General features: G+C 36.1%; 1 protein-coding gene and 1 pseudogene across 3 annotated transcripts; one reads left to right on the top strand and one right to left on the bottom strand.

The window, feature by feature from the left end:
- The first annotated feature begins 11,194 nt into the window (after positions 1–11,194).
- LOC104101425 (uncharacterized) lies at positions 11,195–18,188 on the top strand. 3 transcript variants are annotated; one of them, XM_070187252.1, is made up of 7 exons: positions 11,195–11,375; positions 11,841–12,345; positions 12,444–12,501; positions 12,628–14,217; positions 16,622–16,744; positions 16,916–17,056; positions 17,775–18,188. In XM_070187252.1, the coding sequence occupies exons 2-7, from the start codon at positions 12,332–12,334 to the stop codon at positions 17,913–17,915; spliced, it is 2,067 nt and encodes a 688-aa protein (XP_070043353.1). In that variant the 5' UTR covers positions 11,195–11,375; positions 11,841–12,331; the 3' UTR covers positions 17,916–18,188. The 3 variants fall into 3 exon arrangements, with proteins under 3 accessions (XP_070043353.1, XP_018628019.1, XP_009607161.1); XM_018772503.3 differs by lacking the exon at positions 11,841–12,345 and having other exon boundaries at positions 11,196–11,375; positions 12,385–12,501; XM_009608866.4 differs by lacking the exons at positions 11,841–12,345; positions 12,444–12,501 and having other exon boundaries at positions 11,196–11,375.
- An 831-nt stretch (positions 18,189–19,019) lies between these two features.
- LOC104101428 (cytochrome P450 CYP749A22-like) lies at positions 19,020–22,437 on the bottom strand (annotated as a pseudogene).
- Between the last annotated feature and the right edge of the window lie 1,739 nt (positions 22,438–24,176).

The following is a 24,176-nucleotide window of genomic DNA, read 5'->3' as shown; positions in this document are numbered from 1 at the left end:
AGTGGTGAACTAAGTGAACAAAACTTTCGAAGTCCGAGAAGATAGGATGCAGGGGTATTTGGACAAACTACAGGTAACTCTACACCATTTTAAAGAATGGACCCTACAACATGTGCCTCGAGAACAAAGCAGTTAGGCTGACGCACTCGCAAATCTGGAGTCTTCGGTAGAAGAAGATAAGATCGACTCGGGGACTGTCGTTCAACTTTCGAGATCTATAATCGAGGGAGGGAATGCCGAGATAAATTCCACAAGCTTAACCTAGGATTGGAGGAATAAGTATATTGAATACTTAAAGAACGGAAAACTCCCATCGAACTCTAAAGAATCGAGGGTTCTACAAACCAAGGCTGCTCGATTCACGTTGGTTGAAGACGGAACATTGTACAGAAGGACGTTCGACGGACCATTGGCAGTATGCTTGGGACCAGGAGACACCGATTATGTTTTACGTGAGGTCTATGAAGGCACTTGTGGAAACCACTCCGGCCCCGAACCACTAATTCGCAAAATCATTAGAGCAGGATACTACTGGGATAGCATGGAGAAGGACACTAAGGAGTTCATTCGAAAATATGATAAATGTCAAAGGTTTGCACCAGTGATCCATCAACCCGGAGAGCAGCTTCATTCAGTCATTTCTCCATGGCCATTCATGAAATGGGAAATGGATATCGTCGGCCCTCTACCATCGGCCCCAGGTAAAGCTAGATTCATTTTGTTTATGACTGACTATTTCTCTAAATAGGTTGAAGCACAGGCATTCGAAAAAGTAAGAGAGAAAGAGGTTATAGATTTCATCTGGGATCACATCGTGTGTAGATTTGGTATACTAACAGAAATAACATGTGACAATAGTAAGCAATTTATCGGCGGAAAAATGACGAAATTTCTCGAAGATCATAAAATAAAAAGGATACTGTCAACACCATATCATCCCAGTGGGAACAGACAAGCCGAATCAACAAACAAGATTATCATCCAAAACATAAAGAAAAGATTGAACGAAGCCAAAGGAAAGTGGAGAGAAATTTTGCCCGAAGTTCTTTGGGCATATTGGACAACATCTAAATCCAGTACAGGAGCGACTCTATTTTCCTTAGTGTATGGATCTGAAGCTTTAATTCCGGTCGAAGTCGGGGAACCAGGTGCAAGGTTCCGACATACATAAGAAGAATCGAACTACGAGGCAATGAATACTAGCCTCGAATTATTAGATGAAAAGTGAGAAGTGGCACTGGTTCGAATGGCTGCACAAAAATAACGAATCGAAAGGTACTACAACAGAAGAACCAACCTTCGCCATTTCAAGACTGGGGGACTTGGTCCTAAGGAAGGTCACCATTAACACTCGAAATCCTAATGAAGGGAAGCTCGGCCCAAATTGGGAAGGACCCTATCTAGTCCTCGATATAGTCGGGAAAGGGTCTTATAAACTTGGAGCAATGGATGGAAAACCATTACCAAACAATTGGAACATATCGCTTCTCAAACGATATTATTGTTAAGGTATGATTTTCTCTTCTCTATAGTCTATATATGTATACTCGACACTAACTCATTGCAGGAATTGGACAAAAAACATCAAGACCTCTGGTTTCAAAGCATGTATTGTACTCTTTTTTCTTAGTTTGGCTTTTATCCCAAATGGGTTTTTTCGGCAAGGTTTTTAACGAGGCAACAACTATGTGCTACCCGAGGACAAATCAATAGTATCCGAGGCTCCTTCATAATCAACCCCGAATATTGGGGGGCTACCAATAGGAATAAATCAAGTTCGGCGCAAGAAAGATGTTTCATATCAAATTCATGTCGAACAGGGTCTCGATAGAGAAAAGTGTAAGGGCCAAATGGTCAAGACGAATCATGCCCACGTAGTTTGGCTCGAACTCTGGCACAAGATACAAACACATGTATAATGACTTATAAAGGAGAACTTCTTTTTTTCAGATATCTCATACTTTGAAAAGCTCTTCTTGCTTCATGATTCAAACAGGCTTAAAGGCCAATCACTATCAAAAGAATTTTTGATACAAGCGGTCATAAAAAGCCTACGGGCTAAGATACTTTGAGTTCGAGTTCGAAACAATCACTCACTCAATTATCAAATCCTAAGGGCTATCTTACTTCGAGTTTGAGCAATCACTCACTCGATCATAATAAGCCTACATGCTAAGATACTTTGAGTTCGAGTTCGAAACAATCACTCACTCAATTATTAAAGCCTAAGGGCTATCTTACTTTGAGTTCGAGCAATCACTCACTCGATCATAAAAAGCCTACGGGCTAAGATACTTTGAGTTCGAGTTCGAAACAAATCACTCACTCAATTATTAAAGCCTAAGGGCTATCTTACTTCGAGTTCGAGCAATCACTCACTAGATCATAAAAGCCTACAGGCTAAGATACTTTGAGTTCGAGTTCGAAACAATCACTCACTCAATTATTAAAGCCTAAGGGCTATCTTACTTCGAGTTCGAAACAATTACTCACTCAATTATTAAAGCCTAAGGGCTATCTTACTTCGAGTTCGAGCAACCACTCACTCATAAAAAGCCTAAGAGCCATCTTACTTCGAGTTCGAGCAATCACTCACTCGATCATAAAAAACCTACGGGCTACGATACTTTAAGTTCGAGTTCGAATCATTCACTCAACTGCTAAGCCTACGGGCCACTTTTATTTCGAGTTCGGTCAAGCACCCACTCGACCATTATGCCTACGGGCTACTTTACTTCGAGTCCTAAACGTTCACTCGACTACTAAGCCTGTGAGCTACTTTTATTTTGAGTTCGAGCAAACACTCACTCTGCCATAAAGGCTACAAAAGCCGAATTCGATGAAATAACCTAAATCCTTATGAAAACATCCGCAAGGCAAGAATGAAATCTTCACGAAGCAAGTCAGTAAAAGAAAAAGATATTTGTATAGATATACAAAGATAATTTACATGAATAAATGCAACATAGAAGAAGCTAAGGGCTAAGCTTTTGGGTTATCATCGAGAGCAGTCTCTTCTCCATCGGGCTCCCCCCTTTTTGGACCTGCTCTTGCTACCGTCATCATCATCATCATCATCGCCATCAGAAGCCAAGGCTTCAGCATCAGCTTCGAGTTCTTTAGCCCTTTTTATCTCTTCAGCAAGATCGAAACCTCGAGCGTATATCTCCTCGAGGGTCTCCCTCTGAGATCGACACTTAGCAAGTTCGGCAACCCAATGTGCTCGAGTGCTGGCAGTATCCGCTGCCTCTCTTGCCTCCATTTGAGCAGCCTTGGCATCATCCCGATACACAACAATGGACTTGTCCGCCATGACTTTCGATGACTCAATCTCCGCTTTGGCCTCAGCAAGCCTTGTTTCAAGCTCCTCGATCCTCTTGGCCTGAGTCGAACCTTTTTGCTTGACGCTTCGAAGCTGAACATCGACCGATGATAATTTGGTCAAGATGGTTTCTTTTTCTGCAGCTAGGCGGTCGATAGTCTCCTTCCACTGGTCACATTCGACCTTGATTTGATCGACTTCTTCCCGAAGCAACCTGATCTTTTCAACCTTTTGCTGCAGTTGAGATAACGAAGGGTTAGCTTCCACAGTTGGGCCAAACCCATACTCTAATAGAACAAGGCTCACCTGCTTATCTAGTTCGGCCTCTTCACGAGCCTTAGCCAAATCTGCTTGGAGGTCCTTTATAACCTCATCCTTTTGGCTGCAAAGAAGCCGTAGAGCATCTCTCTCCCCCGAGACCTTCTGAAGCTCGACCTCACACTGGCTGAGGTCGGCTCGAAACTTGCTAATGGCCTACATAGTAGGGAGAAAACACAAGTCAGGTTTAGAAAAGAACGAAGAAACCAAGCGCAGTAAAATCATTACCCGAGAAATGAAACGTTGGGCCTCTTCTAGGAGAAGAGAAGCGTCACTAATATCGGAGGCATCATCAACTCCATTAAAGCAATTCCGAAAAGGGTCCCCTACACTAGAGCTTCCGCCCATATCGGGGGTCTTCAATTCTCGAGCTTCCTTTAACGCCTCCTCAGAAAAGGTCGGAAGAGAAGGCAAATGATCCACTATCATGGTCCCGAGCGAATCGCTCTGGACGCTCTGATCAAGACTCGGGGTATCGCAACCGACCCCGACTGGTATAACCATCATCGACTCAGAAGGTCTGGCGACCTCGATAGCTTTCGCAGATCGGATCACCAAAGCCGAAACATCATCTTCTTCTTCTTCTCTCAGTCGTTGGACCGAGTCCATCGAAAGAGCGATTGCCTTCATCCTCACCCTTTGAGTTTTGGGCTTAGGGTCCTCTGACCGAGAGACAGCTTTTCGCTTTTTATCTTTCCCCGGTTTCGGGACCAGGGACTTGGTTCCTTCCTCACTACTCGAAGGCCTCAAAACGACATCCTTGGTTACACCTGCATAAAAGGAAGTCAGTAACGAATGGAGCATAAAAAACATTTCGAAAAACATGAGAAGTGACCCTTACCGTGATTCTTGGCCTCCCATCTACCTTTTGCCAAATCACGCCAAGCGCGTTCGTCATAAGAGGAAGTCGAGGCTAACTTTTGAACCCAATCCTCGAGGTCGGGTACCGCTTGTGGCATCCAAGGGGCAGCTGTATATCACAGGGAGATATCAGATAGAATCAGAGAAAGATACGAAAAGCAACGCCTTATGAAAATCACTTACGGTCGAAATTCCATTCCTCGGGGAACGGCATCTTCTCTTCCGGGATAAGGTCACGGGTCCTCACTCGAATATAACGGCTCATCCAACCCCGATCCTTGTCTTCATCGATGCTCACATTAAAGCTTTCAATGCCCGACGATGGGGCCTAATTAGTCCTCGAAAGATTTGAGGCCGATACAATCGTATGAGGTGATTTAAGGTGAAATCCAGCCCCCCGGCCTTGTCAGAGAAGAAGCAAAGTAAGATTACTATGCGCCATAAAGAAGGATGAATTTGACCGAGGGAGACCTGATATCTTTTACAAAAACCAATGATCACTGGATCGACGGGACCCAATGTGAAGGGGTAAGTATAAACACTTAAAAACCCCTCCACATGAGTGTAGGCCTGGCAAGTGGGCTGGTCCAGGCCCGGGACCGGCCCAGGACCGCGGGCCAGACGGGCCAAACGGCTAAACGGGCCATGACCGTTTGGTCCGGTTTTAGCGGGCCTGGTCCGGTCTCGTGGGCTGGTCTTATGATTGGGCCCGTCAGGCCCGGGACCGGCCCGGTCCCCTTAGCGGGCCTAGCGGGCCCAACGGCTAATTTTTTTTAAAATTTTTTTAGAAAAAAAAAAAAAACGTTGGACTGTAAAAAATAGCCGTTGGGCTGTAAAAAATAGCCATTGGCTATTTATGAAATAGCCATTTAACCCCTCAACTTTATTTTAATCCCAAACTTTTTATAATTACACTTTTTCCCTATTTTCAACTATAAATACCCCATCATTATTTTATTTTTTCTTACAAAATCATCAATCTATCACAATCTCTCTCTAATTTACTTCTACTATTGCTTACTTTATTATTACAATTTGTGAAACAATTGTGAAGTTGGTGAATTGAAGTCTTCAACGATAATCAATTTCTAACAAGTTGTTCGTCAATTCGGTAAACTCGTTCCAACTCTTAAGTTTTAATATTATAATTTTGTTTGTTTTATTTACTTTGCTTGATTAATTAAGATGGCTTATTTCTTAAAAAATATGTTTAGTAAAAATAAGGAAAAATCGAAGAGTGGTGAATCTAGTGGCCAATATGTTCCTCCTCCACTTCCCCCGGCTCCACGACCCAAACATGTTACCCGTCCTACACCTCCTATTCTTGATAGCGATAATAGTTTATTACAATTTACCGAGAGTCAATTTTTCCATAATATAGCACCCGGTGAACAATTAAACCATGAATATATGAATGCTCTTTATGGTAATCCAACTATTGATGAAAATGATGATGAAGAAATAGATTTTGATGAAACGCAACCGGATGATGATACACCCACTAGTCGTGCTCCTGAAGTTAACCCAACTAATAATAATCTAGATGATCCTCCATCTGACCCTCCTATTAGTGCCCCTACTTTTTCTAGACAACCTCCTAAACGGGCAGAAACATCTCTTGTTTGGCAATTTTTTACTCAACTAAGAGAAAAAAATAGGGCTAAGTGTAAAACGTGTGGCAAAGAGTTAGTTTTTCAATATGTTGGAAGTCGGGGGGAGGGGGGACGGGAAGTTTGACTAGACACATATTGCTATACCCTCAAGATAAAGCTAGATATTTTCGTATGAAAGCTTTGGCTGAGGGGACAAGTGCACCTACTCAGGCTGACCTTAGTACCGGGTCAAATCAATTTCAACCGGGAATTAACACTGTTACCGGTGGTATTTTATATTATGATCTAAAAAAAGATCGGGAAGAATTGGCAAAAATGGTCACTGTTATGTGCTTACCCTATAGTTTTCCTTCTAACCCCCACTTTGTGCATTATATTAAAAAAATTTTTAATCCTACTTATAAAGGTTTTCCTCGCACAACCGTAAAGAGTGATATTTATAAATATAAACATGAATATGAACAATATTTGCACTATTTATTTACTCATATAAATTGTCGTCTTGCTATTACAACTGATATTGGTAGAAGTGGTAATGACTGTGATTACCTTACTGTTACCAGTCATTGGATTGATGAGCATTGGATAATGCAAAAGTGCATTATTGCTTATAGAATAATTAATTCACGTCATACAGGGCAGTTTATTTCTAGCACGATTGCGGATATTTGTAGATATTTTTGCATTAGTGATGAAATAATATCAGTTTCAATGGATAATGCTACTAGTAACACAAATGATGTAGCCTTGCTTACCACGATACTAAGTCCTGTATTTAGTAATAATTTTTATGTTAGATGTATTTGTCATATTTACCATTTAATTGTGGGTAATGGCATGCGAATTTTAAATGTTGAAATTGAAAAAGTTAAAATGGCTCTTAATTGGCTTTTTTATTCAAATCGTAGAAGTAGACTTAGAGAATATTTTAAAAGATGCGATGAATTTGGCCTAAGATAAATTTGGCCTAAAAGATACTAGATATACTAGATATATATAGTAGATATACTATACTACATATACATCTTAAGATATACTATATATACTATACTATATATACATCTTAAGATATACTATATATACTATAATATATACATCTTAAGATATACTATATATACATAGTATACTAGATATACTAGATATATATAGTAGATATACTATACTATATATACATCTTAAGATATACTATATATACTATACTATATATACATCTTAAGATATACTATATATACTATACTATATATACATCTTAAGATATACTGTATATACATAGTATACTACATATACATCTTAAGATATACTATATATACTATACTATATATACATCTTAAGATATACTATATATACATAGTATACTAGATATACTAGATATATATAGTAGATATACTATATGTGATATATATAGTAGATATACTATACTATATATACATCTTAAGATATACTATATATACTATACTATATATACATCTTAAGATATACTATATATACATAGTATACTAGATATACTAGATATATATAGTAGATATACTATATGTGATATATATAGTAGATATACTATATATACTATACTATATATACATCTTAAGATATACTATACTATATATACTATACTATATATACATCTTAAGATACATTATATATACATAGTATACTAGATATACTATACTACATATACATCTTAAGATATACTATATATACTATACTATATATACATCTTAAGATATACTATATATACTATACTACATATACATCTTAAGATATATTATATATACATGGTATACTAGATATACTAGATATATATAGTAGATATACTATACTACATATACATCTTAAGATATACTATATATACTATACTATATATACATCTTAAGATATACTATATATACTATACTACATATACATCTTAAGATATACTGTATATACTATACTATATATACATCTTAAGATATACTATACTATATATACATCTTAAGATATACTATATATACTATACTACATATACATCTTAAGATATAGTATATATACGTAGTATACCTGATATACTAGATATATATAGTAGATATACTATATATACATCTTAAGATATACTATATATACTATACTATATATACATCTTATGATATACTATATATACATAGTATACTAGATATACTAGATATATATATAGTAGATATACTATATGTGATATATATAGTAGATATACTATACTACATATACATCTTAAGATATACTATATATACTATACTATATATACATCTTAAGATATACTATATATACTATACTATATATACATCTTAAGATATACTATATATATATAGTATACTAGATATACTAGATATATATAGTAGATATACTATATATACTATACTATATATACATCTTAAGATATACTATATTATATATACATCTTAAGATATACTATATATACTATACTATATATACATCTTAAGATATACTATATATATATAGTATACTAGATATACTAGATATATATAGTAGATATACTATATATACTATACTATATATACATCTTAAGATATACTATATTATATATACATCTTAAGATATACTATACTATATATACATCTTAAGATATACTACATATATACTATACTATATATACATCTTAAGATATACTATATATACTATACTATATATATACATCTTAAGATATACTATATATATTATACTACATATACATCTTAAGATATACTATATATACATAGTATACTAGATATACTAGATATATATAGTAGATATATATGTATATATAGTATATCTTAAGATGTATATATAGTATATAAATCGAATATAGCTTAAGTTGTATATATAGTATATACTATACTATACTATAATATATATACATCTTACTATATATATTATATATATCTTAAGATGTATATTATCGAATATGACTTATATACTATGTATATATAGTATAGTGTGTGTATATATAAGATGTATATATAGTATAGTGTATACTATAGTATATCTTAAGATGTATACTATAGAATATGACTTATATATTATATATATATAGTATATCTTAAGATGTATATATAGTATATTTTAAGATATATACTATGTATATATAATATTGTATATATATTTTTTAAGATGTATATATAGTATATAAATCGAATATAGCTTATATATCTTTATTACTATTTTTTTCTTTAACTTCTATACAAAAAAAAAATTAAAAATAAAAAGTTTCTGTTGGGCCCGTTTAGGCCCGTTTGGGCCCGGAACCGGACCGGGACCGGCCCACTAAACTCGGGCCCGTTAGTTCGTGGTCCCGGTCCCGAGCCGGTTCCAGCAATAAGCCCGCGAGGCCCAGGACCGTTTAGGACCGGACCGTATAGGACCGGCCCACTTAGGACCGGGCCCGCGAAGCCCACTTAGGACCGGGCCCGGCCCACTTGCCACCCCTACATGAGTGATGATGCTCTCTTCGGAAGAGGGAATTTGCAATACAACCTCAGAACCCAAGTTGCAGTCTTTCCTCACAGCCTCGAGATGGTCCTCTATTATCGAGCACTTGTACATCGACATATGCTCACATCGACCCAGAACCGACGAAGAATTTTCAACCTTAAAATCGATCTTTAGAGTACACAGGCCAGGAACATACTCGTGGGGAGGCGGCTCCACCGGCGCCTTATCGCTGGACGACCGTGAAGAGGAAGCCTTCTCCTTCTGAGGTACGGTTTTTGAAGTTTTTGCCATTGACATAAGAAAGAGAAAAGCAAAGGAAGATGAAAGACTGATGGTACCAAACACTAGTGAAGGTGGCTCTACGAGTGGCGAAATAGAGGCAGAAAGAGTAAGAAAATTTGGAAGATTGAAGATGTAAAAGTGGTAAATGATAAATTGAGGGGTTATTTATAGGTTTATACCGTGGCGGTTCAGTATCAGTGGTGGCCGGCCACCATCTGAAATGTATTAAATACCTTGAAAGACTAAATCAACGAGATAGCTATCACGTACGTCATGATCGAGCCCGGTGAAAACGTCAGCTTATAACCCGATCGAGCCAATGAAAATCATATCGCTTCTCACCACATTCTTCCTGAAAAACGAGGGGACTATCTGTATATGGTCAAAATAGATTTCGGCTCTCGTACGTTTGATCGAGTTCAAATGGTAAGCGACCGAAGTAAGACTTTGAGGTGAGTTACGAAGATAGTACAAACAAGCATCGAGCTCCAAGACCGATTGAGGAGTCGGCTCGGTATCATTATCGAGCCCATGACCAAATCGAACTGCAAGGCGACGTGAAGATAGTCGGAGACGCGCATGCCGATTAACACTCACCCCGGATGTCGAACTCGAACCAAGGCCGAAGGCTCGACCTAATACCGAGCTCGAGTCAGTATCGAGCTCGCAGATAAGAGCCGTTGCAACCGCACTAGGGGAGAGAATCTTGGCGGGAATCGAGGAAGAGACAATTCATTATTGGTTCTCCACTATATATTTTTTATTATAAATAAAGTAAGATCCCACTAATATAAAAGGAGGAATCCTTGTAAGCACAGAGAGGTCGACACATTGTAAGAAAAGACTGCTTCTCTTATTGACGAATAAATCTTTTGAGCTTGTTTTACTCAGCACACTCACTCTTCTTATTCAATAATTCATATCCCGTTTTCATAGCCAAGAATCTAAACATTTCCACCTCTACGTACGATTTATGTCAAGCTATATCACATATCCTTAGAACTACTAATAAATTCAACTATATCCGATTTTTCGGGTAAACAATGATATACGTTAGTTACTATTTTTACTAGGTTATCAATTAATACTTATTATAAAAATTTATCTTAATTATCTTTATAAATTATCTAATTATGTAAATTACCGTCATTAAATGAACCTAAATTCAAACTTTAAAAATTAGAAATCCAAAAAAAAGAACTTCAAAAGTCCCAAACTCCCAACGGTAAATTGAACTGTGAACCTCACTCTCTCTTCAAGAGCCAAATAAAAGTCTTTTTCGAAAATTTCCCGTCTCTTACGAGTTAGGACTAATAAAGCTCTCTCTCTCTCTCTCTCTCTCTTTTTTTTTTTAGATTTTCATTCCAAACAGAGGAAAATATACTACTACTAATAATAAATAAAATAAAAACCAACCCCGTGTTTATTTTCACTTGTTTGATTTCCCTCTTCCTTCTCTTTTCTCCATCTCTCGCTCACCAATTTCTCTCTAAATTTCCATGACTTTGCCATCTTAGGGTTTTGCTCTTTCCTCATCAAAGGTAACTTTCTCCCAAATTACAATTTTACTATGTCTTTTATTAAATCCATTTCGGAGTAACAACAATTAATTGTGGAATTGGTAGTCTTTGTTTCTTTGAATTAATCAGCTTTCTAGGTTTTATTTCCTAATTCGAACTTTGTTTCTTTTTATTCTTGGATTTTATTTTATCTGGGTACCTTTTTATTTAAAAACATATTGATGTAGGCTTTTGTATTTAGTGAAGAAATTGGATATTCTATGGACCCTTTGGGCTGCATGATATGTATTTCTTCTTAGTTGTTGAAGTAGTAATTTTAGTGAATTTATTTGTTATACATGTAATTGCTTCAACTGTGTTGCTGTTTAAATTTTTAATTTTCGTGTTTTCTGTTGCTGCAAAAAAAAAAAGCAGCATACACGATTAAGTTAGGCCTTGCTTCGTGATGATGTGAAATGTTTTTTTTGGGATAACCGTGGTATCCAGGCCAATTTGTACGCACCTCGACTGTTTTCACGGGATACCTGCTACCTCCCACCAACAACATGGATGGGTAAGGCTTGGATAAATGGGAAGAAATCACCTAATGTATTTGCCTCTACTGGGATTTGAACCTGAGACCACATGGTTCTCAACCCATGTCATTGACCACTAGGCCACACCCTTAGGTGCGATGATGTGGAATGTTTTACCTAAGAAAAAGGATTTTTTATGATAGTTTCTGATATTTGATTGAATATAAAGCTGGGGGAAATACGGTGAAAACTAGGTTATTTTTATTATATATACGCTATTGAATCCCCTTGAGATGCAGAAATATTTCTTGTGAAGTGGCGAAAGGGGGTTCAAAAATTTTGGTCATAGGTTCAAATCGCAGGAGTGGCATTTTTGAATCCTCTTATACAAAATCCTGGTTTTGCTATTGGGTGGAGTGGGACATGGAATGTGGTGTTTGGGGATAATCAGAAGTGGAAATAATGTTTAGATGCTGGTAAGAGCTAGTAATATGGAAATAAATTGGAGTTTTTAGGTTCAAATTCCAGCTGTAGCATCCCGTTTATCTGATGCATGTGCTGTGGGCTATGGTAGGCTGCCCCGTGGATTAGTTGAGGTGCACACAAGTTGGTCCGATCACAACTCTCACCAGGTTTTGTTTACTGCTCATTGAGTTTTATGCTTGTTTGTCACACAAGCTCCTTCTTGCTCGTCCTTTCGTTGTGATCATATGACCTCAATGAGTTATTTTTAAATTGCTTTTTTGTCCGTTTTGCAGAGACAAATGAGTGGGGTGTCTCTAGGTGAGTCTCATGGCAGACCCATTACCGGGAGGACGTTGAGGAGGTGCAATGATCATGCAGGAGCTGATCATGTTGTTCTGATTGATGTCGATAGTGATACTTTTAGTAATGTTATTTTTATTGATGTGCCTGAATCCACACCCAAAAAGTTTCGACGTAAGACTTCAGCAAAGAAAGACAAAAGAAGATCTCCTTTGAGGAACATAATCTTCATCGACGATGACGAAAGCAGCGAGAATGAATATCCTGAATTTGGTGTAGAAAATGACCGCCACTTCTTTCGTGACCCTTCCCCTAGCATGAGAGCGTGCTCAACCTCGAAAAGTGCTAAAGAACCTCTAAATGAAATTGGTGATGATTGTCAGTTGGTTCGAGAAAACATACCTCCAGTGAAGTTATCAAAATGCAAAAGAACTTACTCCGGAAAAGCTCCTGTACGAAATCGCTATGGTTTGACATCTGATTCAGAGAGTGGTTCATCCGAAGATGATGAGTTCATGGAGGATTATTCTGGACAGCTTCGAGAGCAGTGGCAGAAAGCTTCCTTAAAGAGGAAAAAGTGTAGCAGTGATCAATCTGGTGTTAGAGATATCAATAGTGCATCCGGTGTTGGAATTCAACCTAACCCTGGTGAGAGTGAAGAGCATACATCTTGTTCTGGTTACTCTAAATCCTCTACAGACAAAGAAGATCTATCTCCTAACTCAACACGTGAATCACGTCGCACTTCTGGTATGGCTGATGTCCATGACGAAGGTGATCCACGAAAGAACTTTGAAGAGGGTTATCCGAGTATACCCCCTGAATATCGGCAGAATCCTTTTGAAAAGAAGCACCCGGAGCAAGGCAATGAAGGGAGTATTCCAGCTCCAGGACCTTGTTTGGAAAAACCTGTTTCATGTGGTGACAGGAACTTCTCTTGTAGACAATATAGGGTAGCAGAGGAGGAACCTTTTCTTGGAAAGCATCAGCGTGCTGTTGAAACTGAAAATGGTAGGAGACAATATGTTTCTGCTGATAATGGTAAAAAGTGTCAGGAGGCGGTTAAGAGTTATAATTTTCATTTCTCAAAAGAATTAAGACATGAAACCAGTAGGTTCAATGAGAAGGAGGATTTATTTTCTGGAGGATTTCCAAGGACTACCCGATCATCTGTTGTATACTATCCAGAACGCAACTATTCTAATGGCAGCAGAGTTAATCCTAGAGAGTCTTCTATTTGCACGAGAGCTTCATCATGCTCAGGAATCAGCGGCAAAAAATGTGTCGATCAGGAAAATGGGAAATGGATTCCTGATAGGACATCAGAATTAAATGCACACAATAATGAAACACAACCTAGTAACAGAGGTTCCTTGCTGGAGGAGGGTCTTTCTGAATCTGTATCTACGAGCCAACACAAGGATGAAAGGCATGATGACGTGAATGTCCAAGATGGTGAGAATGTGGAAGGTCGTATTGAGAACTGTATTACCACCGAAAGAGAAAGGATGAAGGAGACTTCCGAATACAAAAAGGCACTAGAGGAAGAACTTGCGTCCAGGCAAAGAGCGTTAGTGATTCAGGTCTGTCATGTTTACTGCCTCCTGCTAACTTTTGTAGAGATGTGGTTTTCTGTTATGCATTCGGTGTTCATTATTCTGTAACCTGTTGATCTTTTGATCTTTTGACTGCTGAATTCTTATGAAAGTTTATCAGGGTATTGGTGGAATCGATGTCTGCTCCCATAATTTTGATCTCATGAATGCCATAATTGATCAAATGTTCTCGACTTTTGATCTTAATGTGCTTCTTTGTAGCCTATTTGCTCCATGCGCGTGAACGAAAATATTACAGCCAAGTTGTATAGAGTAAGAGTATGTAAGAGATTAACTGCCGGTATTGTGTTTGTAATAGTTAGAGACTTGAAGTAGTCAGTTGATGTAGAAATATATACATGCCGCGGAGTGTGTGAAAATTTCCCCCTTTATATTCATCACAAAAATAGAAGAAAAATCGTCCTCCTCTATATCTTGTAGAAGTTGGATCTCCAAAGTCGAGAGTAGTCAAAAACGAAATATTCTGGGGATTTTAAGTGCAAAGCGGAATTAAAGGGTGAGCTTCACAAAGAAAGCCACTGATGAAGAAAGACAAACAATATATTTTTTTTTCGAGAAAAAGGCAAACAATAACTAGTTGAACAAAAGAACAGATACACTAAACTGAAATATATGAAGTACAATCATGTCAATCAAGTTTAAAAACCATTTCAAATTTATTGATTTAGAAAAGAGATGTAGCTTTATGCTTTTTGGTGCAATTTTTTTCTTATTAAAATTTTAATCTCTTATTCCTAGTCACTAACAATTAATACTTTTTTTTACAATTAATGTATCCTTTTGCTAACTCTATCTTTTGTTTAGTATTGCCCTCTTAAAGATAGAGTTGATGGGCATTGAGACGCATGCCTTAGTACCTTAGTGTCTCCACTTAAGCGTCACCTAAGTGAGGTGAAGCGCACAACGTGGAATTAACTGAGTTTCAGGTCTTAAGTGTGCTAAAATGAGCCTTTGACAACACTAACCAATCCAATACTGTACGCTCTACACACTACGTTTGGACTTCAAAGTACAGACATGTCTTTTTGTTCCACCTATGGTTTGTTTAGTTGTGTATGTCATATTGAAGAAGTATTGACGGGGTAGTCCGTCTGACTACTTTAACAAATGTTACTTAGCAAAATGGAGATATATACTGTTTGTCTGTTATGCTGCTCACTTACTTTTGATGCAGTTGTTTCAGTAGCGGACACTGCTTTTCTAATGAATCTTTTCTGGTCCAATTCTCACTTAAAATGGGTTTAGAGTCATTTGTATGCTTTTAATCTATCTCTTACTGCACCAAAGCCTTTTTGAGATGCCAATATTGAATCTAATTGTAGGTCTACCAATACCTTATGCCCAAACTAATACCAATCACCAGGAGCCACTTACCAACACCCTATGCCCAAACCTCACAAACTCCCCCTTGACTTGCCACTTACCTGGTCTACAACACACAACCTGCACACTATCAATCTCCACCACACACAGCCCTCCACCTCATCAACTGCGGTAACCACAAAACGCACACTACCGTTGATACTTTTAAGATCGAAAAATATATACAGCACATTAGATGGAAAGATCAACGAAAAGGATTAGTGTTCTGGCTGTAATATCAAGCCAAGATGCTGGGTGAAGATCAAAGAAAAGAAAACGTATTTATATTCTGCTTCATACTGTCAGTGACCGGGGGGTAGAGTTTGATTCCTCTTCTTAAGGTTAACTGAACCTTTCATTTTGCCTTCCCTCGCCAATTTCTTTCCCTAGGGGAATTGGTCTAGTCAAACTAAGTGTTTCTTTTTCAAAGGATAGTCTTGATGCCGTCATAGCCGGGGGTTTGAGTATGCAGTCAGAAGGCAACGGTTTCCCCTTTTCAGCCTTGCATGCTCATACAACACCCAATACAACTACGTCTCAATCCCAAACAAGTTAGTGTTCTGGTATATGAATCCTCACTAACTATGTTATTCTATATAAACTCATTCCAGGCCAATATTATACAAAATAAAAATAATAGATAAAAAAAAAATAATAGAGTTCTTTATATGATAACCCATTCTGGTTATTTATATAAAAAATATTTTGGATGTAGAAGTGAAACATCATGTGGGTCATGTGACAATAAGTTATTTTCATGTCATGTAGCCGTTCTTGTCTTTCTTGATGTAAAAATATCAGGTGATCCTTACAGTATGATTTTTGGTTTGTAATTGGCGAGATTGCTGTTTGATAGTGTTCTAAACCTTAAACTTTGATTAAGATTGAAGTTATAGAATTTCTGATAAAAAAATGAAACCACAGAGAAAAGCAAAGTTAGCCAAAAGACAATAAGACTTGTATATGTATGCAGATGTATTGTTATCTGATGTGTTTTTTACCTATTCAGGCAGAAGAAGCCAAAAAGTTGAAGCTGTTGCTGAAAAGAAAGAAGGCTGAAAGTATGCGTCTATTAGAAATGGAGAAGAGACAAAAGCAGCGTGTGGAGGAAATGAGAGAAACTCAAAAGAAGGTATCACAACTTGGCCTCTTCTGCTGTCTATTGCGTGGTGTTGCAGAGTCTTTATTTTATATTTGTTTATGTCTCTCTTTCACGCAACTTATGCTGCCTCTGTGTTGTTTTTGTGACTAATGGCATATTTGGATTTTCCTAGTATATAATCCTTCTGATGAATTTTGTTAGGACGTAGAGAATATGAACTTGAAGGAGCTGGTACGAGCCGAAGTTCGAAAGGAACTTAGGAAGCTCGAAATGACATGCCATGATATGGCTTCGATGTTGTGCGGATTGGGAATCACTGTTGGTGGTGGCACTAGTCATGAGGTTTGTTTACTCTCATTGTGTCTTACTGGGGAACATATTTTAAAGAAACATTGGCATTCTTATTTTGCTATTGTCCTGATTCCTGATTTGCGGTTGGTGAGTTTTCTTGTTCTTAGCAATCATATGATCTTTTTAGTTGAAACAAAAATGAAAGTCCGTCTAGAATCTGCTTCTTCTGCAGACTGACTAGCAATGTAGAAAATCTGATTGCGTTAAGTTGTGCAGATAACTGAGTTAATTAGCATGATGCAAAGTTCTCTTTTTAGTAACCGTAAAGTAATGCAGATTATTATGCAAGTCAATGCACTTCTCTGCAGTTATATTGAAACAGTATGTGTATTCAGGCTTGCAAGTCTAAGATTTCATATCTGTGCATCAAATCAGCTGTTATTCCTTCCAGTGTTGGTTTCGCATTCTGATCTATCTACCCATTTTATCTTTCTCCCTATATCACATTGGCTGTTGTCAATTTAGACTTGCCTCTCCACTCCATGCTCATATTCAACGTGTTGCTTATTTAGGAGTAACTAGCCCTTATGACATGGCGGTTTCTCATTTCTTGTGTTTTTACCTATGGTTTTCAGGGTTTTATTTGTATTCGTGTTACAATCTACTTCTTGTGGTCGTTTCTTTCTTCTATTTTGGTTTCTGAAGTGTTGCTATGTTAATCCCGGTAATAAAATGAGAGAGATCACTTAGGACAAATGCTTGTTTTCAGGTGCGCGTTGCTTACAAGAAAGCGTTGCTGATGTTTCACCCAGATAGAGCTTCAAGATCTGATATACGACAAGAAGTTGAAGCTGAGGAGAAATTCAAGCTTATTTCTCGAATGAAGGACAAGTATTTACCAACTTTATAGCAGTGAACATAGGAGATAAAAGTAGTAGTATATTCCCAGTCAAAAGATTTATCTTTAGGATGGAAATTTTGTGAATAGGCCTTCAATGCTTTAGATTTTTCTCACCATGTGGAAAGCTGCACTCAACTGCAGAAAGGTTTTCTCATTTCCAGGCATAGTTATGTCATTTCTTTATTGTCTTTGTTAATGTAATTGTCCTTTTTCAGGGTTGTGGTGTTTTTTCAGGAATTGCTTTACAAAAAGCTATAAAATTAAAGAATCTCTCATTGTTCATTGTTCACTATGTGGAGTAACTATAACACTACTCCACAAGCAATAAGCTGCAATGCACAGACTGATTAACAATATGCTACTATATTATCTTAACAAGTTAAATCTTCCTTTTATCTCACTTTTGGTATCTAAGTTGATTTTAAGGTCAAGTTGAGCAATTATGAGAGTTGGTCAACTTAGAATTTGTAAACAATTGCAAGTACTTATTGGAGTAGGCGGCCAGGTGGTCAATGAAGTGGATGCAAACTTTGGAGATAGGGGGTTCAAATTGTAGCGGAGATAAAAACTGTAGATGATTTTTTTTTCATCTACTTAAGTGTTGGTATACAGAGTTACTCGGTACCGTGTTTGTGGGAGACACTAGTAAAATAGTGAAGGTATGCATCAGCTGGCATTGAATAGCCGTTGCTAAAAAGACGGATTTTGTTTGGTGGAGGTAAAGACCTGACTTTCAGGTTTTATCCGGACCTAGTATTTTAACTTGATGTGTTCGACCTTTAATTATCTGCTAATCAAGATCAGTTCTAGGAGGGACAAAAGCAATTCTCAGTACCCTGAACGTTAATCTTCTTAAATTTCCTGCAAACTAGGACTACTTGTGTTGTGTCAAACATGTCAAAATTAAATTTTCTCTAAAACAAATTATCTGAAAACTTCAAAATTTGATCAATTAACTTATACTATGTGGTAAATGCAAGAGAAACAGAAAAGTTAATAGTCCAGGGAATTCCTTCTCCATTGCACAAACTTTTCTTGAATTTTATTACTGAATGAAAGAAAATTAACTTAAGCTCTAACTCACTGCAAATTTATTACTGTTAAGTAAGATACTTAATAATTTTTAAGTGGATGAAGCATGATCTGAATTCCATGTTTAGGAATTAGGATCAAGGGCGAAAGACGCCATAGGAAAGTGACTACAATTTGGTGAAACAGTGAGCTTATAACGTTGCAGGATCATAGAGATTGCAGATTTCACCTCCATTTGCACAAAATTCACACCAACACATTTTCGAAGACCAAATCATGCCCACCTACAAATAATGTACATAGAGATAATACATATGAACAGTCAAATGGACGAGTTGAGCTAAATTTGAACTGATCAAAATAAGTTGAGTCAATAAATGAATCATGATCCAAAATGTCCTAAGTTTACTTGAGTTTGGGTTGAACTTAACAATGTGTTGATAGTTCAAATACAACCAAGCAGTTCGATGGATAGATTTGAACACAATCTAAGTTGACCTATCATGAATATATTCTTAGCTCAACGTGTCCAAGTTTCAATGGTTTCATATCAGTAGCGGAGCCAGAATTTTCATTAAGGGATGTCAAAATTTGAAGAACCAAATACACGAATATATAAGTCAAGGGGGTCCGATACACAATATATATACATAAAAAACACTAACTGTACCTATTTAAGTAGTACTTCCTCTTGTTCGTAAAGATTATCTTAGTTTGACTTGGCATAAACTTTAATAAAAAATGAAAGACTTTTGAGATATGTAGTGTTAAATAAGTCATAGCATTTGTGTGGATGTAAGACTTTTGAAACTTGTGGTATGGAATCTACCATAACATTTGTGTGTCTATAAATACTTCTTATTAAAGAAATATTGAAAGATAGACAATCTTTTTGAAACAAACTAATAAGAAAATAGTGCCAATCTTTTTGAAACAAATGGAGTATAATTTTTCGGTGAAGAGTTGTCAATTGACACCCACTGGAGTTATGTGGCTCCGCCGTTGGTTTAGACAAGTCGGTTCTTTCTTGAGGTAAATGTAAATAAATATCATGGAATTATTGGCTTGGTGTCAGGGGGCGAATGCAGTGTTGAACTCATAATTTTAAAAATATAATGGGTTCAATACTAAAAACCTTTGAAAGTTGAATCTATAGGATTTAAATCCTGGATCCGTCTCTCTTGGTGTAAACACCTGGAACGAGTAAGTTTTTAGCGAAGAAGATGTTGGATACTTACAATCTTCAGCCTAGAAATGCTTTCTGTCGTTGGATTATCTTGGCCAAGAGTTTGGAGAATTTCTTTTCTTGCTTTCTCTTGCCAATCTGTGTGGATTGCTAGGAGAAGAATACTCCAGCTTAGCAAACTAGTAATTGTTTTATGTCCACCAAAATAGAAAAGTTTACATTCTTGTATGATTTCATCCACTGTGATTCTTGCTTCTTGATCTGGATTATGGTGAGCCTTCAAAAATGATCCAAGAAAATCATTTCCAAAGTTGTCTGATTGTCCTGTCTTAAGTTTTTCTTCTCTTTTCTTTATCATTTTGTCGAACAAGTCATATAGATCTTCTAATACTTTGTCTGATTCAGTCTCCTAAGATGACTTGAATATTTTTCTGTAAAAGGCACAAGAGGCAACAAAATGAAATGATATACAAGAAAAAGGCAGCCCAGTGTATTAAGCTTCCGTTATGCGTGGGGTCCGGGGAAAGGCGGGCCACAAGGGTCTATTGTACGAAGCCTTACCCTGCATTTCTACTAGAAGCTGTTTTCACGGCTCGAACCCGTGATCTCCTGGTCACATGACAACAACTTTAGCAGTTACGCTAAGGCTCACCTTCAAGAAATGATATACAACAACCAAAAACTCAGTATAATCCCACAAGTGGGTTCTGAGGAGTGTAGTGTGCACGCAGACCTTACCCCTAACTTGAGGGAAAAGAGATTGTTTCCGATAAACCCCGAATAAAGGAAAGATGAAAAGGAAGCAGTAGCAACATGCATTAGCAACAAAATGAAATGATATAGTTGATGTAAATTAAGAGTTGGTATTTCTAGCTAGTTTATCGATGCATACTCGATAATAGGAGTCTGACTCTTTCCAAAGCTGATAGTATAATGGCCCGTTTGGACATAAAATTTGATGGAAGATTTTTTCAAAATATTTCACTTCATTTCGAAATCAGCGTTTGTTCATAAATTTTTTAATTTTCATGAAGATGCGTTTTGGAAATTTTCGAAAATTTGAAAAACTGCAAAAAACTGTTTTTCAAAATTTTCACTCAAATCACTTATAAAACTTCAAAAATAACCCAAACTGAAATTTATGTCCAAACACAACTCTTAATTTCAAATACCATTTTCACTTGAAAAACGTTTTCACCATTTTTTCGAATTTTACAATTCTTATGTCCAAACGCCTACTAAATAAGAGCTAGTTTGTCAAACAGATTGAATATATGTTGTCCATCTGAGAAATTGCCTCCGAAAACTGATTTGCTATGATCTCTATGCTCAGAAGCCTGAATTCTTCAAACACTTCAATCTCTTTACCTTCATAAGATTTCCATCTTTCCAACATTGATTCCACACACTCAATAATTGCTGGAATGATGTCCTGATTTGGAATATTTCATAAAAATTATTCTTGAGTTTAAGTCCAATGCACGCGATATAAAAAACATACAATCAGATCATAATTGCAGGTAAGTTTATTTAATGAACATTGGTTAAAAAGGTAGCTCAGTGCACTAAGTTCTCGTTATGCGCACGGGGTCCGGGGAAGGGTCGGATCACAAGGGTCTATTATACGCAGTTTTATAGAAAATTTCTGCAAGAGGCTGTTTTTACGGCTCAAACCTGTGACCTCTTGGTCATATGACAACAACTTTATCAGTTACACCAAAACCTTAATGAACATTGATTAATAATTTTAGACTTACCAAATGAACTTTCTTTGCTGCTAAGAATTTCTTTGATCAAGTCAACATCAGTTACAACCAATCGTGATTGAGTATTATTCCAACAAAGGAAATTCCTTCCTGATACATAAATTCAGAATCAGTTAAAGGGTATTTCATTAACTAAAGTGTGATAGCCAAGGTGAATCTCACATCGACAAAACATGTGAAAAAGATTGAGTATATAAATAAACAAATCTTACATTTAGTGACGCACTTTAAAGCCATGCAGACCTAGGCCCAAAACGAATCATATCACTAGTTGGGTGAGCTGTTATATATAAAAAAAAAAAGGTAAATGTAAATTACCATAGAGCTTGATCCATGAGTTGTATTGAGGCTGCAACCTAGAAAATATGTCATGTGATGATAGCCATTGGCATTCCCATTTGGAAACTTGTAAGTTGGACCTTTGATTCCCTGTGAATTCATCAAATGTTGTATTGAAAGTGGATACCACCAAAATTTGTACAAGAACCTAGCAAGAATCAATAAACCAAGAAAAACTAAGAAAATTGTTATCATAGCTTAATTCCAAGTTTCTACAAGACCTCTCTCTGCCTTGTTTTCTCAGTAATGAAGCTAGTATATATAAGCAGTAAGCGAAGGGGAGCCTAGAGCAGCAGCAAAGTTATCTCTGTGTGACCTGTAAGTTACGGGTTCGAGTCGTTGAACTAGCCACTAATGCTTGTATTAGAATATGTTGTCTACGTCACACCTCTTAGGGTGTAGCACTTTCCCAGACCCTGCGTGAATGCGAGATACTTTGTGCATCGAGCCCCTTCTATATATGAGCAGTAATTTTCAAATCTAATAGTAAGGAATAATAACTTTGACTAATTGGCCTAAGGTTGTCCTTGACGACAAGTTGTTCATCTAGGGTATGCAAATTGTTCAATAAATAATTGAAACTTAGATATACCAATATATTATACAAGAAAGAAGAAGATAAAAAGAAGATTATGAGAGGTATTACTCAAATGGTCACTTAACTATCCCAAATTATCTCCTAAAGTCACTTTTCTTTATTTTGTAACAGCAAAGTCACTGAACTATGCCGATTGCACTCAGAAGGTCACTCAACTAGATTTTTCAAATTTTGGATTGCCAAATACATATTTTACCCTCTAAATTATAAATATTTTTTTTAATATTATGATTTTTCCCTTTTTAATTTACATTATGGACTTACCTATAGAATAAATAAATATTATTTATAAATTAAAAAAATAAAATATATTTAAGCATATATAATGCTGGAATAACAAAATAATGAGCATAGTTAAAAAATTAATTAGAATAATTTGTTACTAATAATAATTTTAGTATTAACAACAAAAATTCAAAAAATTATTTACACAATTCAGAATGAAAGAAAATAAAGGTTGTAAAATATATATTCCATGCACGTAATATAAAAATAATTATTTAAATAAAGGTATTTTTATAATATACATTATATATTCTTGAAAATTATGCTCAATTATATTATTATTCCGTCATTATATGAGCTGAAAACTAATTTTTTATTTTTTATATATATATATATATATATATATATATATATATATTCCATGCACGACTTAACATATCATATTTTACCCTATACCAATAGTCCCCTACTTTCTGGTGACATAACTTTGTGTCGTCGGAAAGTTGGTAGAAACATAATAATATAATTGAGCATAATTTTCAAGAATATATAATGTATATTATAAAAATACCTTTATTTAAATAATTATTTTTATATTATGTGCATGGAATATATATTTTACAACCTTTATTTTCTTTCATTCTGAATTGTGTAAATAAATTTCTGAATTTTTGTTGTTAATACTAAAAAGTTTTTAAAAAATAAAAAGAAAATAAATGTATATAATTTAGAGGGTAAAATAGGTATTTGGCAATCCAAAATTTGAAAAATCTAGTTGAGTGACCTTCTGAGTGCAATATGTATAATTTAGTGACTTTGTTATTACAAAAGAAAGAAAAGTGACTTTAGGAGATAATTTGGGATAGTTGAGTGACCATTTAAGTAATTGACTCAAGATTCTGAAGATCAATACCTTCTTAGTAAAATCGGTTAATATTACTACATTATAAACGCTAGAAAAAAATGTTCTCCCATGTGCGAGCTACAAGAAAATAATCATGCAAAGATTTCCTGTATTTTATTTAGTTATCGATCACCTGTGCTATATTTTTATCGGTCTCTTGTGAAAAGAATTATACAAGTAAAATAACATTTGTACTCTTCGACCATAAAACCGATCTCCG

The sequence above is a fragment of the Nicotiana tomentosiformis genome, chromosome 10, assembly GCF_000390325.3.
Source record: "Nicotiana tomentosiformis chromosome 10, ASM39032v3, whole genome shotgun sequence".
NCBI lineage: Eukaryota > Viridiplantae > Streptophyta > Magnoliopsida > Solanales > Solanaceae > Nicotiana > Nicotiana tomentosiformis.
This window is presented reverse-complemented; position numbering and strand designations above follow the sequence as displayed.

Coding starts and splice junctions, on each gene's coding strand:
- LOC104101425 (XM_070187252.1), top strand. Junction 14,218..16,621: donor AAAGAGCGTTAGTGATTCAG/GTCTGTCATGTT, acceptor TTACCTATTCAG/GCAGAAGAAGCCAAAAAGTT. Junction 17,057..17,774: donor GTGGTGGCACTAGTCATGAG/GTTTGTTTACTC, acceptor GCTTGTTTTCAG/GTGCGCGTTGCTTACAAGAA.